Source organism: Halichoerus grypus, chromosome 1 (assembly GCF_964656455.1).
Source record: "Halichoerus grypus chromosome 1, mHalGry1.hap1.1, whole genome shotgun sequence".
NCBI lineage: Eukaryota > Metazoa > Chordata > Mammalia > Carnivora > Phocidae > Halichoerus > Halichoerus grypus.
Genome location: NC_135712.1, coordinates 161,367,547 through 161,382,196, shown reverse-complemented (window position 1 = coordinate 161,382,196; position 14,650 = coordinate 161,367,547). Strand labels below are relative to the sequence as shown.

The following is a 14,650-nucleotide window of genomic DNA, read 5'->3' as shown; positions in this document are numbered from 1 at the left end:
GACTCTGTGGTTTGCTTTGTCAGAGCGGTGGGGAAGGAGCTGCGGAAAGGAAGTCAGATAACGCGTTCTTGGCTGTGCCCCAGAGTGTCTTGGGGAAGTGCTCCCCCCTCCCCCCTGCCCCGTAGGCCTCAGGCTCCTCACGGTGACTCTGTCCAGCCCTAAAATTTAGGATATGCTAACATTAAAGCCTCTTGAATCTCACTGTCATGGTCTGGGTCTTGGCCAACCCAAGTACCACTGAGTTTTTATGGTTGGTACTCAGCTCTGCTGGTGGCTGGTCACATGGAGCAGTGGCAGTGTCTGAGCCCCACCACCACGAGGGTGGATGGAGAGCCACTGTCCCCGCCCTTGAGGTGCCCACAGTCTAGGTGAGGGTTTCCCTCCCCACCTGGGGGACAGAGCACTGGGAGGGGCTTTGAAGAGAAGGCGTCGTTTGGGCTGAGTCTTAAAGGTTGAGTAGGAGGTTGCCAAGCAGATGAAGAGGGTGGCCTGGGGAGTGGGAACCGCATAAGCAAAGGCACTGGGACAGAAGAGTGCACAGTGCATTCTGGGAGAAGCTCTAGCATAGGGATGGGAGCTGGGAGTGAGGCTGGAAGGAGTCAGGGCCTGGATGACAACCAAAGGAGTGCCTGCACAGGGAGATGGCCATATAGACTAGTTCCCGGTAAACAACCCTACGCCACCTCCAGGCCACCCCCAGCCTCCCAAAGCAAGTTATCCCGAGGTCATTTACTTTACTTGGTGTAGGGCAACTAGGGAAGCCTGTGATTTGCAAGTGGTTTCTGTGAAATTTTAAAAGTAACTTGGCACTTCAGAGCAGCTTGATTTATCTGGAAACTTTCTGTTCTGGGGGACTGACGGGCTTCTCTGAGATACCACTGTACACAGTTCTGCATTCTGCACAGCTGCCTCCGGTTTCCTACAGCATCCAACACTCCTAGGAAGAAGTTCTCTTCTGTAGGGAACCGACACCTCACCCACAGCCCCGCTGTGTGCTGGACTGTGGGGTACTGCGGCCTGGGAGGCAGGACGCCTGGGCCAGTGTCATTGTTTCTAGTACACACCGCAGGGCACATCCCTTTATCACTCTGGGCCTCAGTTTCCCTGTCTGTAAAATGAGGGCTTGGGCTACAGGGATGATGAGAGAGCTCCCTCCCACGCCCAGCATCCTGGCCGTGCCGTAGGGATGTTTGTTCGGTCTTATGAAGAGCGACAGATGAACGATCAACAGGCACTGAGAGGGAGTCAAATGGGCTCCAATTGATTTTCACAGCCATCAGTAAGACACAGCCGACTCAGAGGAAAAGGAATCCAGAGGGCCCGAGAGGTGGCCTAAGTACCGTCTAGAATTTGGGGTCTTTGGGGACTGGTTCTGGAGGGCCTCAGATTCTCCTACAAGATGCTAGAAGACCTCCGGTCCCATGGGTTGCCATGATTTTATTGATTTCTTTATTGCACTGGCTTTTTTTTTTTTTTAAGGTGACAAACACTTGTGTAAAATTTTCAAAACTATAGAAGGGCATAGAGTGAAAAGTCCTCCTTTCTCCTTCCCAGCCCTGTCCCAATAAGACTTCAGGCTTAGAGGGCAGAAGCCCATCTCCAGGAATCTTTGGAAACCCGATTACCCTTACCAGAGGCAACCACTGGTCCATGTTTCTTGGATCTTCTTTAAGAAATAGTCGATGGTTATATGATGCTATATAAGCACACTAGTGTTCTATATATTTTATTATAAATACTTATCACAATTTATTGGATTGTTAATCACAGTGTCTCATCTCAGATCATTTCCTATGTGTATGGTGCTGCCGCCATCTTGTTAATATAGGATTCCACTGATGGGCGTATTGCTGTGTACTTAACCAGTCCCCCCTGAGGGACATTGCATGTCTCCTCCTCCCTGTTCTGCTGTTACAAACAACTAATATCCTTGGACCTAAGTCTTTGTACACACGGGCAAGGAGCTCCGTAGGAGTCATTCCTAGCAGTGGATTGTCCCATCACGTGGCCATCTTGTCTGAAGGTCACCTGGCCCAGCCCTATAGTTTTAATCACCACCTTCCCCCATGACATCTGGATTCTGCTCTTCCAGATCTTTTCCACGGCGGGCCTGCACCAGGGCACTGGAGGTCTGGCTAAACAGGCAGGGTAGCTGGTGCCAACATGAAACTCCCTCAGAGGAGCCTGACTTATTGCAGGGTATACGAACTTTTTCTGTGGAGGGCTAGATATAAATATTTTAGGCATTGTAAGTCATCTATCTCCATTGTAACTCTTCAGCTTTGTTGTTGTAGCACAAAAGTATCTGCAGACAATACATAAGTGAATGAGTGTGACTCTGTTCCAATAAAACTTTTATTTTATTTTATTATTTCTTATTTTTTTTAAAGATTTTATTTATTTATTTGACAGAGACACAGCGAGAGAGGGAACACAAGCAGGGGGAATGGGAGAGGGAGAAGCAGGCTTCCCACGGAGCAGGGAGCCCGATGCAGGGAGCAGGGAGCCCGATGCAGGGAGCAGGGAGCCCGATGCGGGGCTCGATCCCAGGACCCTGGGATCATGACCTGAGCCAAAGGCAGACGCTTAACGACTGAGCCACCCAGGCGCCCCAATAAAACTTTATTTTAAAAAAGCAGGCAGGGGCTATGAGCTAGGCACAGCAGGACTTTGGGGCTTTGAAAGAAGTTTTGTATTGCTGGACGTATGGTGTGCGTGGAGGGGGCATGATGAGTGGCGAGGGCTGAAGAGGTAAACCTCAATCAGGGCACACAGGCCTGGAGGCAGGCTGTATGGAGGGCTGGCCTTCATCCTGACAGCTCTGGGAGAGGGACTGCAAAGGTTGGCCTTACGGGGTGGGGGGCGGGGGTGCTACATACATATCTAGTGTCAGAAGCCAGGGGGATGGGGATGAAATTGGGTCATGACACATGAAACAGGCCAAGGCAAGCAACTTAGGACTGAAACCCAGGACGGCACAGTGGAACTAAACATTTTCATGACTTTCTTGAATCCTGTACCCCTATATATGAGCTCCTACTCATCCCTCAAGCCTCTGCCCCAAAGTCCCTTCATCTTTGGGGCCTCTGTGGGGCAGAGTTACAGGCTCCTTCCTCTAGATTATCATAACATCATACTGAGGGACACTTGTCACATCAGTGTCTCCCATTGAGGCCTCAGATGACAGGCACAGAGTAAGCACTAATAAATGCTTACTAAGTTAAATTAAACAGCAAGATGAATTCTCCAGGGTAGATGTGGTCCATGAGGGATACTTTACAGTTGAGAAAACTGAGACTCAGAAGGCTAAGCAATTTGCCCAAATGGAACATGTAAGAATTCTGCCCAGTCTAGTCATTTTAGCAGAAAAATTGACTTTCTCTGCCTCTCCAGGCTGGAACTTTGTTGTTTGCCTCACAATTCCCTAAATTATTAATCTGTGAGGCAGTTAACTGAGCAGAAGTAAGAGGCACACTTTGTAGGGAGATAAAACAAAACAAGAGAATTAAGAGGCATTTGGTTTCCAGGGACTCCATCCTCTGGTATTCCAAATGCTAACAGGGAAATTCAACCCCCTTCTTCTAAATCCCAGCAGGAACAATGTCGCCAAGACCATCCTGGCAGGCGGCTAGGCCGTGGGCCTGGACAAGTGCCTGGAATTCTTGGAGAATCCAGGTCGTGAGGCTGTCGGTCGGAGCCTGTTTCTGGAGTGCTCCAGCAGCTGGGCTGGGGGAATTCTCTTGGCTCCATTTATTGCAACCTATTTTTAGAGGGCTGTTCAAGCTGGGGTGGGAGTTTTCCACCCCCTCCCCCAACTGGATGATTTCAAAACTATCCTCTCCTACCTCCCCCTCCCCCCAGCCAGGATGCAGAACGTGGTAGCAGTCTTTGAGCAGTGTGTGTCAGAAGTCTTCTCCTTCTGGAAGCCTTGTGTGTAGGTGCTTTTGTCCATCTTCCTGATTCTAGCCGTCCTGGTGGGTATAAGGTGCTATCTCATCGTGGTTTTGATTTGCATTGCCCAGATGATTAGTGATGATCAGCACCTTTTCATGCGTTTATTGGACATTCATATATCTTCTCTGGAGAAGTGTCTGTTCAGATCCTTTGCCCGTTTTTTAATTGGGTTATTTGCCTTTTTATTGTTGAGTTGGAAGGGTTCTTTATATGGCATAGATACTAGACCCTTAATCAGATATGTGATTTGCAAATATTTTCTCCCATTCTGAGTCTTTATTTATTTTTAATGTAGCAAAGACAACATCAGAAGCAGAGAGGAGAAATGTGGAGACGGGCAGTGAGGGGCACTGGATTCCTGCTCAGCCTGTTGCCTGGGAACCCTGGTACACTAAACTGGATCTAGGGATGGCCTTTTCCTGTGCTGCAAGCTGGGCCAGCCCAGCCCTCTTCCTTCACTGTCCCCCACCCCACTCCAGCTTCCCCATCTGGGAAAGCACTCATCATTAGGCTCTTGGCACCACCCCCTCCAAATGAAAGACTCAAAAGGGCACAAGAGGATGTCCCTGCATTAGTGGCTTCCTACTTCTTCCTGACTTCTGCAAACGTGCCAGCTGCCTGGCCCTCCAGGAGATGGACTTGCAGGTGGGGCAGGTGGGGTTTTGATTGTGTCTGTGTCCGCTTGATGTCTCCCAGCCACATTTGGGCATTCCACAAGTGTGGGTGCTGGTCTCTATTCCTGCCTTCATGAAGCCCAAGGACAGATAATAAACAAGTTAATATGCAAATTGAGAACAGCAAGCCATGATTGCTTATAGTAAGGAGAAATGAGCAGCCTGGAAGAGAAGGTGAGGGAAAACCTCTTAGAGTTAACCTATTTAAGGTGAGCCTCAATTTCCTCTTCTGGAAAATGGGGCCACTAATAGCTCCACCTATATCACAATGTTGTCTTGACGACCAAATGTAGGTAGAGAGCTCTAATAGGGAAACAGGATTACTCTAAGCCAGCCACGGGGGTCTGAAAGTTGTCTCTGGTGGGATTGGGTGGGCTTAGGGAAAAAGAAGCTGCTTTCATCAGATCCTCACCCAGAAGTCCCCAAATGGGCGTCTCCAGCCTCAGGATGGAACCCACTTTTTTCTCTGGGGCAGGAGCATCAGAGCCCCGGAGCCATACCATCCCGGGAGCAGAGGTCCCATTTTATAAACTTCGGCCAAAGTGAGGATTGGCGAAGATTGGCGCCATCAGCAGAGTTGGCTGGTTTGGGTTTTGTATTTACTGTGCTTACAAGTTGGGAAGGAAGATATGTATATTTGAGGAGTCTGTTTTGGAGGGAGTGCGCAGACCTCCCAGAAAAGGGCCTAACTTGTAGGTACAAGGGATGCTGTTGCGGAGAACTTCTCCGCTGCGATCCTCCCGACTTGGCTCGGCTCGCCCCACCCCTGCGCGCAGCCCCGCCCCATCGTGCCCTGCCCCCGCGCTTCCCCACGAGGCTCCGCGCAGCCCCGCCCGCCGGGCGCAGTCCGGCCTCCGGCCCCGCCCCTGGCCCCGCCCCCTCCCGGGCCACATTCCTCCGGCCGGGCCTCGCTCTGCGCCAGGCGGGCGGGTGGCGGTGGCGGCGGCGGAGGCGGAGGGGAGGGCTTGGCCGGCCTGGGGCTGGGACTAGGGCCGGGAGCAGCGGGAACCGGCGGGCACTGGGCCGGGCGACCCGAAGTGGTCGCGTGGCGGGTGGTCAGGTCTCCCGGTGGTCGGGTGTCGGCCCCGGGCTGCCGCCCCGGCGGGAGTCGGCCGCGCTCGGCGGGGCCTGGGTCCCGGGCGCTCGGCCCCGTCAACTCCCGCCGCGGCCGCCATGTGGTGCCTGCACTGCAACTCTGAGCGGACCCAGTCCCTGCTGGAGCTGGAGCTTGACAGCGGGTAAGGGACCCGGGCGGGGCCGAGGCCGGGGGTGGGGCGGAGGGAGTGGGCGCCGGGGTTCGGGCGAGAGGGCCTTGGGGAGGGGCTGCACGGAAATGGGCTGGCGGGGCAGGGTGGGGGAGCCAGCAGAACCCCAGCCATTGCACAGTTGGCGTGCAGTATGTTGTGGGTTTGTGAGAGAGCCGGGTGCTGTGTTGTTGTGCAGTGGTTTGTTAGAGCCTGCCGGGGCTGTACGTATAAGTCTGTGCCAGAGAGGCTGCGGGGATGGGTGTGCCGGAGTGCGTGAGACGGTCAGGATGTATGTGATGAGGGCCTGTGTGTGAGAGAGGGAGGAGGGCTGACGGGGTGGAGTGTGGCTGTAATCGTATGTGTGCAACCAGACCCGGGACCTGAGTTCGTGCGTGTGAGAAAAAGAGATGCTGTCAGGACAGGTGTGTGTGTGTGTGTGTGTGCGTGCATGCGGGCATGTGCATGCTCGCTCCCAAGCGACTGTCGGGATGGGAGCTTGTGTGTGGGTGAGTTTCCGCGGGAGAAACTGATGCGCGTGGGTATCCGGCGCCAGGCGGGAGCCAGTGGACTGGAGTTTGTGAGTCGGAGTGTGGCCGGCGGGCGTCCGTGCTTGCGTCTGGTTGAGGCGGGCTGAGGCTGCCAGGGAGTCTTCCTGTGGGCCTAGTTAGGCGAGTCCCTGGGCCTGTATCCAGGGTTACGAGTCAGCTCTGTCAGGGAGACCCTGGGCAAGTGTGTGTGGGGACGAGGGATTCGTTCCCGGGCTGTGCGCAGGTGGTCCAGGTATGCTTGGGGGGGAGGGGGGGCGGAGGCGGGGGCGACCCAGGAGTGCGCTGGGGAACCTGGAGTCCTGGGGAGATTGAGATCTGTGTGGCTCCTGCTGTTGTGTGAGTGCGGCTGTGAGGGGTCTGCTGGTGTGATTGGGTGTGTGCGTGTTTTTCATGTGCCTGGTGTGGTCAGGGATGGAGTCTTGACGGGGGCGAACGAACGTGTGTCCCAGAGACCAACCCTTTTCTGCTTTGGGGCCTGTGGGTGGCTGCCTGAGAGTCCAGGGGCCAGTATTTATGGAAAGAGAGTGTGTATGTGCTGGGAATATCGATTTCCTTGCTTCGCTCGCCAGCACAGCTGCCCCCTGAGCTGTGTGCAGGCCCCTTGGAGGAGCCAGGCTGTGGGGCGGAGAGGATTTGTTGACAAGCTGACTTGGCTTGTGTCGGGCCCCCTGAGGGTTGGGGGGAAGCCCACCTGCAGCCGTTTGATCTCTGAGTTCAAAAATTCTGCGGCGTGTGTCTGGCAGTTGCACTGAGAACATGCATGTGGTCCCCTCTGCCCCCTCCTCACCCCAGGGGCCTGGGATGCTGGGCCTGAGGCTCCGTGTGGGGTTGTGGGGGTGCGGTTCCCAAGAACCCGTCGCTTCTTGTGTCTGGGACGGAGGCTGGGCAAGCTGCAGCTGCAGGGCCAGCTGTCTGGAATTGGTGGCATGAGTCCGAGAAAGGGGGGTCACGATATTCATATCGCACACGTGCTACTGTCTTACGCAGCTGTCCCACCCGGTATCGCATTTGCATTCTTGTCCTTGTGGTTCTGGCATCCCCATATCGCAGGAGAGCAAAATGAGGCTGAGTGTTAAAGTCTTGTCGGCACCAAGGCTCGGCGGTTTACGGAGTACCTGCTGTGAGCGTTCCCTGTCTAGGCACTGGGGACATAGCAGTGAGCAAAACTCAGAGTGTTTGTCCTCCCAGGGCCAGCACAGTCGTGGGGACGCAGTCGGCATGCTCCACAGGCGACGACTCTTCTGCTCCCAGCTGAGAGAGACTGAGGGGTGTCCCTGGTGCCCCTGCATTAGGACCTCTCCAATATCACCCTTCCAGTTGGGATGTCCATAGTCACCTCTTTGGCTTATTTCTCAGTCCTGCATCCCTTCTTATTGGAAGTCCTTCTTTGTATCCAACTCTAAATCTTCTAGCTGCAGGGAAGCCTGCTTGAGTCCTTTTGTTGTCAGGGTTGGTGGTGAACAGCTGCTCCCCGAGTCTCAGAGCACAGGCCAGGTGTCCTGGAGATTGAGAAGCCCCTCTCGGGCACAACCCGAAGTTCACCCGTCCGCCTCAGAGCAGGTGGATCACATTTGCTCCGGAGTGCCTGGGATGCAGTTCCGAAGGGGGGGGGGGGGGGCAGAATCAGCCCAGCTCCTGGCCTGCGGAGGCTTAGCCAGCTACTCCTTGGGCTGGCCACCTTGTCCCCCCACGCAGAGTCCTCCCAGCTGGCCGTCTCTCCTTCTCCAAACCCAGGAAGGATCCAGCATGCTCCAGAGACCTCAGGAGACCCCCAGTGTGTAACAGGTCCAAGATGACCCCCTCCAGGCACGGCCACGGCACCTGTAAGCACAGGCTTCTCCCTGATAGCAAGCATGACGCCTTTGCGTGGCAGCACCTTGATGCTCTGCTGTTTGAGACTCGGGGCAGCCCAGGTCTCTCCCCACCCTCCCTTTCTGAATGGGCATGTTAAGATAGGGAATCCAGTGACCTGACTGGGCTATTACAAGGGGAGCCTGGAGTAGAACCCAGATGTTCTGCTGGAGGGCCTCTGGAGGGCCCCTGCCAGCCCTGCCAGGATTTTCAGGCTTTCGCTCAAGGAAGTTGGACTGTGGACTAGCTGTGCTAATATTTACACAGCTTCAGTTCAAAAACATGGACAGGACTGACAGCTGCAGTCAAACCGTGTGATGACTGGGCAAATAGGTGTTTCTGGAAGGGATTGAACAGGGCTCCGTGGGCTCCGGGAGCTCAGGATATGTGTGTGTGTGCCCGCGCGTGTGTGCGGGTGTTACCTGGCCGGACTGTGTGGAACGAGGGATCTTGGTTGGCCAGGAGAATCTGTGAGGCCAAAGCAGCTCAGGGCGTCAGCAAAGAAGGGCTCAGGGAGGCGAACACTTGGTTTCAAATCCCAGCTCAGCTTTGTGACGTTATGCCAGTCACATTCCTCAGACCACATTCCTCTGAGCCTCAGTTTCCCCCTCTGTGGAAGGGAATGGTACCCTGCTTCACACAGATGCTCAAGGACGTGTCTGACAGCCCTCGCACTGCTGACCGGCCCCAGGCCTCCAGTCCGAGCTGCGATTGTCTAAGTCAGCGCTCTGCTCTTCCCGCTGCCAGTGACCCATGGGATTTTCTTCCTTCCCCTTTTGTAAATTTCCTCTGAATTGTGATGACACGTGGAATATCTGCCCAGTGGGCTTGCGGCAGGCTGGAGGCCTGGGGAGAGCTCTGCAGAGGTGGCCCAGGTCCCCTGTGGAAGTGTGTGTGTTTGTGCTATGGGGGAGGATGCTCAAAGGCTGTTGAATGTGATTTATCATTTGTCCTCAAAAGCAAATCATAATGACTTTAAAGGCCATTAAGGCTCTTGAAGAATTAATTGGTGCAGCCTTGGAGAATCTGGCCGCTCCCACTGCCTGAGCTGCTGCCGAGGAGCAGTGGATGGTGATTATGGTGGGAAACATGGCACGGTGCCACCTGGACCTGCCACTCCGCTGGCTGCTGTGGCCGTCCCCCTAGTTGGGCAAGTGCCCCTTTAAGCCCTGGGGCCTGTGTGCGCTGATGCCTGCCCAGCACAGCGCCCAGCCACGTGGTAGGCACAGCCAGGCATCAGCGAGTGACTGCACCCACGGATGCACGCATGCTCTCCTGGGCTTGGGGGTGCTTTGTTCTCAGGAGAGATGTGTACGACCCACAGGGCACCCGTTGTTGCACTTCCTATGTTCCTTTATTCACTCACTAGCTACTGAGCACCTACTTTGTGCCAGGCCCTGGGCTAGATGTAGAGGCACCAAGATTAATAACGTGAAACCGTGTGTCACAGAACCCAGACAGGCCTTGGGGGTCACACAAAGCCTACTCTGCCTCTTCCCAGCTGTGTGGCTTCAGTGATGTGGCCTCCCCTGTCCGAGCCTTGATTTTCTCATCCATGAAATGGGGCTAAGAAGTATCTCCCCGGAGGGCATATGCAGCTTTGCCTGGTGATTCCTACCTATTCAATGCCCAGCAAACCGTAGCCGGTAGCCAGCAACACCAGCCTCATCACCACCTCTTCTCTTGAGAAGTGACTACTGAGTTAAAGGTAGTTCCTCACGGTCTTTTTTTGCTGGTTTCTGGAGCTGTGTGGCTTTTTGTATAATCTCTTGTCATTGAGGGGCTAAGGCATGATCCTAGCTGCTCTCACTTGAATATCCTTTTATGCTTTATTTGCACGTAGCTGTGGCTTCCCTGCTCCTTGATGGAAAGGGTCATTCCCTTTTATTTCCTTGCTTTGCGCCTTCCTAACATGGTAACCATTTAATCGGAACTGAAGGCCCAGATGCAGAGCCATAGCAAGAGTCCCCTCCTTGCTTGTCTGGATGGGGAAACTATGAGCACATTTGTTTTTTCCTCTCTGTTCAAAGGTCAGTATAATAATAGTAATCGCAGTGGCTGCCATTCAGCTCTGTGCAAAGTACTTAATTCGCAGAGCAATCTGTGAGTAAGGGCTTCTGTCCCCACTTGGGGAACAGTTGGGGGACGGTTATGTGACTTGCCCAGGGTCACTGGCCATAAGTCTCGGAGCTGGGATTTGAACTCAGTCTTCCTGGCTTTGGGGTCTCCGTTCTTCGTAGCCAGGCTGTGCCTCCTCTGGAATTTAAATAATCTTTAGCAAAATCTGTCACCATCATAAATGGAGCCTTTTGTATCTTTCCCAAGCCATGGAACAGGTAGGTGTCTGGTATGCCCTGGCATAAGCATTTCCAAAATGTTTCCAAATGCCCCAGCCTCGGGCTTTGGTTTGAGGACCACCCTCTGGGCTCTCCTAGTGTCTTGCCAGAACCCACAGGCCCCAAGAGCTGCTTGCCCCTACGCTCTAGCCGGATTCTGAGATAGTGCCCTTGGGCCCTGAGCACTTGTGCATTCTTAGAGTGGCACACTTGCCCAGGCCAGCCTCAGCAAGGAGCAGGGTCTCACAGAAGCCAACGGTCCCCAGACTCTCAGCAGGACCAGTACAAACACAACCAGCTTCTGCATGGGGAGGAAACCCAAGGCCAGGGCCTTTGACGTCATTAGAGGACACACGTGAGTGTGGACTGCTGAACTTGCTCCCATGAGAGAGGAGAAGAACTGTTAATAAACTGGAAAATTTGGAGGAGTCCCCATCTACGAGGCAGTCTCCTCATTCAGGTTCCCCCAAATCGCCTATTGGCCGAGTTGGTCCAGGTCTGTCCACCAACATGAATACTTTCTTCCCAGTGGCTGTTTTAAAAGACAGAAGCAAATGGTGTTTGCTTTTTTATTTCTGGCCAAGAGGCTAGGCTAGGTGGTACAAGATTGAAATGCGTTAGTACACGTGAAACATTTAAAACAGGTGCCTTATCGTATTATAGTTAAGTGCTCAATAAATGTTTATTATTATAATTATAATCACTGTAGTTGTTACTATTTATCCTGATTATTACTAAGCTTGGAAGGTCTCTCCCTCCAGGGACCTGAGAAGAGCTCGCTCTAACTGGCTGTTGGCATTCAGCCTCCCTAGAAGCCCTGGCATCAGTCACTCCTCCCATCCCCTTTCTGGGCCTCAGTTTCCCATCTGTGAAGGGGGTGAGCTTTATGATGCTTATGGTCATTTGCTGAGGGAGGGTGTTTGACCCAGTGTTGGGGGGGGGACAGATTCTGTGGCCAGCCTCAGTTTCCCCATTTGTAAACCGTGGGTGACAGGAGGAGCTCATGGAGTTGTTGTTAATCCACATGAAGTGCTTAAAGGGCACAGTTAATACCTGAGAGGTGGTAACTTTTAGCTGTGACATCAGGGCGGCCGAGTCCAATTGTGCTGAAACTGGACCGTGGTACTTGTTCAGGGGAGACGTGTTGCTAGACAGGAATGCATTGTCTCTCCTTCTGGCCACAGACGAGGCCAGGGGTAAGAGCAAGAAGGAAGAAAAGGGGTGGTAGCTGGGGGGAGCCATGGGAGGGTAGGGTGCTGCTCACATGCGAGGTGGTGGTGACTGGGAGCGAGACAGGTTGCAGACTTGGTGACAAGTGACTAAAGCCCATAGTCATGTGCATGTGCTTGTAGCCCACTAAGAGAGGGTAGTCCAGAGTGTTTTGGCAATCGCTTTGCCCATGGATTGGAAAAATTGCAAAGCAAGGTGACTTGGCTCTCAGCTAGAGTGAAGGTTTCTTAGGATGGGGCAAATGGCTTGCTCCAGGGGTAACGGAGAGGCCCTCTGGGGACACTTCAGGAGTAGGGACACTGGGGCTGATGCCCCAGCCCTGCGGCCCCGAAATGGGGCAGGGTGGCACTGCCCTGGAGTTCTCAGCTGGTGGCCCATGCGGAGCTCTGGTACTTCGGGCAGCTCTGGCATCCTGGTCCCACCTGGGGCTGCCTCTGGCGCCTAATGGGGCTGAGAGCTGCAGAGCCTGGCTTCAGGACCCTCTCTGTGCTGCTCTGTGCTCCCCAGCCTGGTCCAGCCACCAGACAGACAGGCAGCTGGCTGCAGTGGAAAGACAGTGGCATTTGGGTTGGAGAAACTTGGCATGAGTCACAGTTCTGCCCCTCTCTGAATGAGTGGCCTGGGCAAGGTGGCCCCTTCTGTGAGCCTTATTGGTCAGGTGGGGATCGTGGAGGGAGAGGTGATTGTGGGTAGCAGACACAACAGGTGCCTAGTACGGGCTGGCAGAAAGGGGAAAAGGGTTCAGCTGGCTTTGGGTGAAGCCACGACTGTTTTTGACGGGTCTAGAGTTGATACTGGAGCTGGAATGGGCTACAGAATAAAAATGATAATATCTGACACTTGGGTGGCCTTTGAATTTTACACACACTTACCTTATTTGAACGTCCTCAGAGACTTCGACGTGGTTGGTATTATTCCCACTTTACAGGCAAGGAAACTAAGGCAAACGTGAAAATATTGTCCGAGCTCTGCAGAAAGTAGATTTGGTATTCTGGTGAGTGTATCTTTCCTGCTCCCTGACATTGTTGGGGGGTGGGAGGCTTGGGCCTTAGAATGGAGGGTGAAGCAGGAGCAGGAAGGTAGAGGAGTAGGAGAGAACCTGCAGGACCCCACCAGGCCCCAGCCCTCGGATGGGCGCAGAGGTGCATTGGCATTCGGCAGAGCAGACAGAGGACACCCTTGGACGCTCAGGCAAATGGCCTTGAATCCCAGAAACAGTTTGCCAGCCCTGGGAGGTCATCTGGGTGTAAGAACTGTCCTCCACAGTCCCTGGGATGATTTTCCATGGAGAACACGAGAAAGGAGGAGCTAGAACAGTGCTGGGCTTGTAGGTGTTCAGTAAATGCCGGTCGTTCCTATGGTTCTTATTAATTGCTATCAATTACCGTTGTTATTCCTGCCATGATTTCCCTGGGTAGGCCCCGGACTGGACCCTGAAGTGCAGTAAGTCCCGTGTGGGGAGTTGGAGAGGAAGCGTTTGGGGAAGCGGCTCTTTCCCCTGCAGTTACCAGAGGAGGAAGAGGAGGGGGAGGTGTGGCCACGCAAACTCCAATTCTCTGTTCCTTTGGGGCCATAGACTTTTCTAAGAGCCATAATTTAAATGGGCAGGGTTTGGGATTTTGTTTTTGTTTTCCTACTTAGTAAAAAATGGCAAAATGACCCGGGAAGACCTTGAGGAGGGTAACGGATTCTTAGCACTATTTTGAACCTTTCCTTATGCAACCTTTTAACCATACACAGAAGTAACGGGCAATTGTATTTCATTGCTCCCAGACTGTTTCAAAACACATACCAGACATTTTGATGTTTTTGATCAGGGACCTGTCCAGTGGGAGTGGAGATGTCGAGTTGCTGGGGGTGGGTTCCTGGGATGGAGCCGTAAAGTTCCCCAAACAGCCCTTGGCTGCGTTGGCCCAACTGGGGAAGCCGGAGCCTGGTCCGGTTTCCCAGCCTTGAAGACCAAATGATGCCTGCTGCATTCAGGGAAGTCTGTGTTGGAGGCCCTGTGTCTGCAGGTGGCCAAGGGAGGCCAGGCCTGTGCATCGCCGTCAGGCAGGGCTGTCCTGGGGAAGGGCTGGCGTCAGGTCAGGAGTGCCCCAGGCATCTGCCTTTCATGCCTTGGCTCCCTGGGCAGAACTGGGCTCTCTGTGAGTGTCCCCACAGACCCTGCCTCTACTGCCCTCATTGCCCCTTGCCTGGTGGTAGAGCCGGTCAGTGGCACCTGCCTTTGCCCCGAGACAGGTTGGCCCCTCACCTCGCTTGGCCTCTGGACACACCCTGAGCGCTCTTCTCTGGCTTAAGAGACCAGGCCCTCCCGGGTTCTTCCCACCACACGTGTCAGCACCGCGGTTCCCTAAGCCTCTGCCAAGGCCCTCTTTCCTTCTCGCCACACGGTCTCTTCCATCCTGCGGCTTCTAATGGTGCCGCTTTTGGAGCCTGGCCCATAACAGGTGCTCAGTAAATTTTAGTTGCAATAGCTATATTAGTTGTAATATTCTGATATATTCTTAGGAATATATTATTACTACCCCTAACATCTTACACAGTGCTTGGCACGCAGAGGGCCCTCAACCAAGTTTAGGTAAAAAAAAAAACAGGCAGGAGGCCTGAGTCCTACCCCAGTCCTGGCTCTGAGCAGTGACCATGCCCTGTCCACTCACCCCTCGCTCTCCTCAGGTGCAGATGCTGGGGTTGGGTCAGATGGTCGGGTGCCTACCTTCCGAACAAAGGGTGCTCCTTAAGGCTTTTTCCCACTGTTGAGTACTCACAGCCTTATAGCCCCTCCCTTCGTCCCCGGGGCCCCTGTGCCC

At 53.9% G+C, this 14,650-nt stretch overlaps 1 protein-coding gene across 7 annotated transcripts in view; it reads left to right on the top strand.

The window, feature by feature from the left end:
* The window catches only part of IQSEC1 (IQ motif and Sec7 domain ArfGEF 1), a 371,367-nt gene that overhangs the window by 293,376 nt on the left and 63,341 nt on the right, over positions 1-14,650 (top strand). The window contains exon 1 of one of the 7 annotated variants that reach the window (XM_036099681.2): positions 5,630-5,866. The exons of 5 other annotated variants lie outside the window; for them this stretch is intronic. In XM_036099681.2, the coding sequence (XP_035955574.1) occupies positions 5,802-5,866 (65 nt within the window). In that variant the 5' untranslated portion in view covers positions 5,630-5,801. Of the gene's footprint in view, positions 1-5,629; positions 5,867-14,650 lie in introns of those variants that run through there. One more of the 7 variants, XM_036099674.2, reaches the window with a different exon arrangement.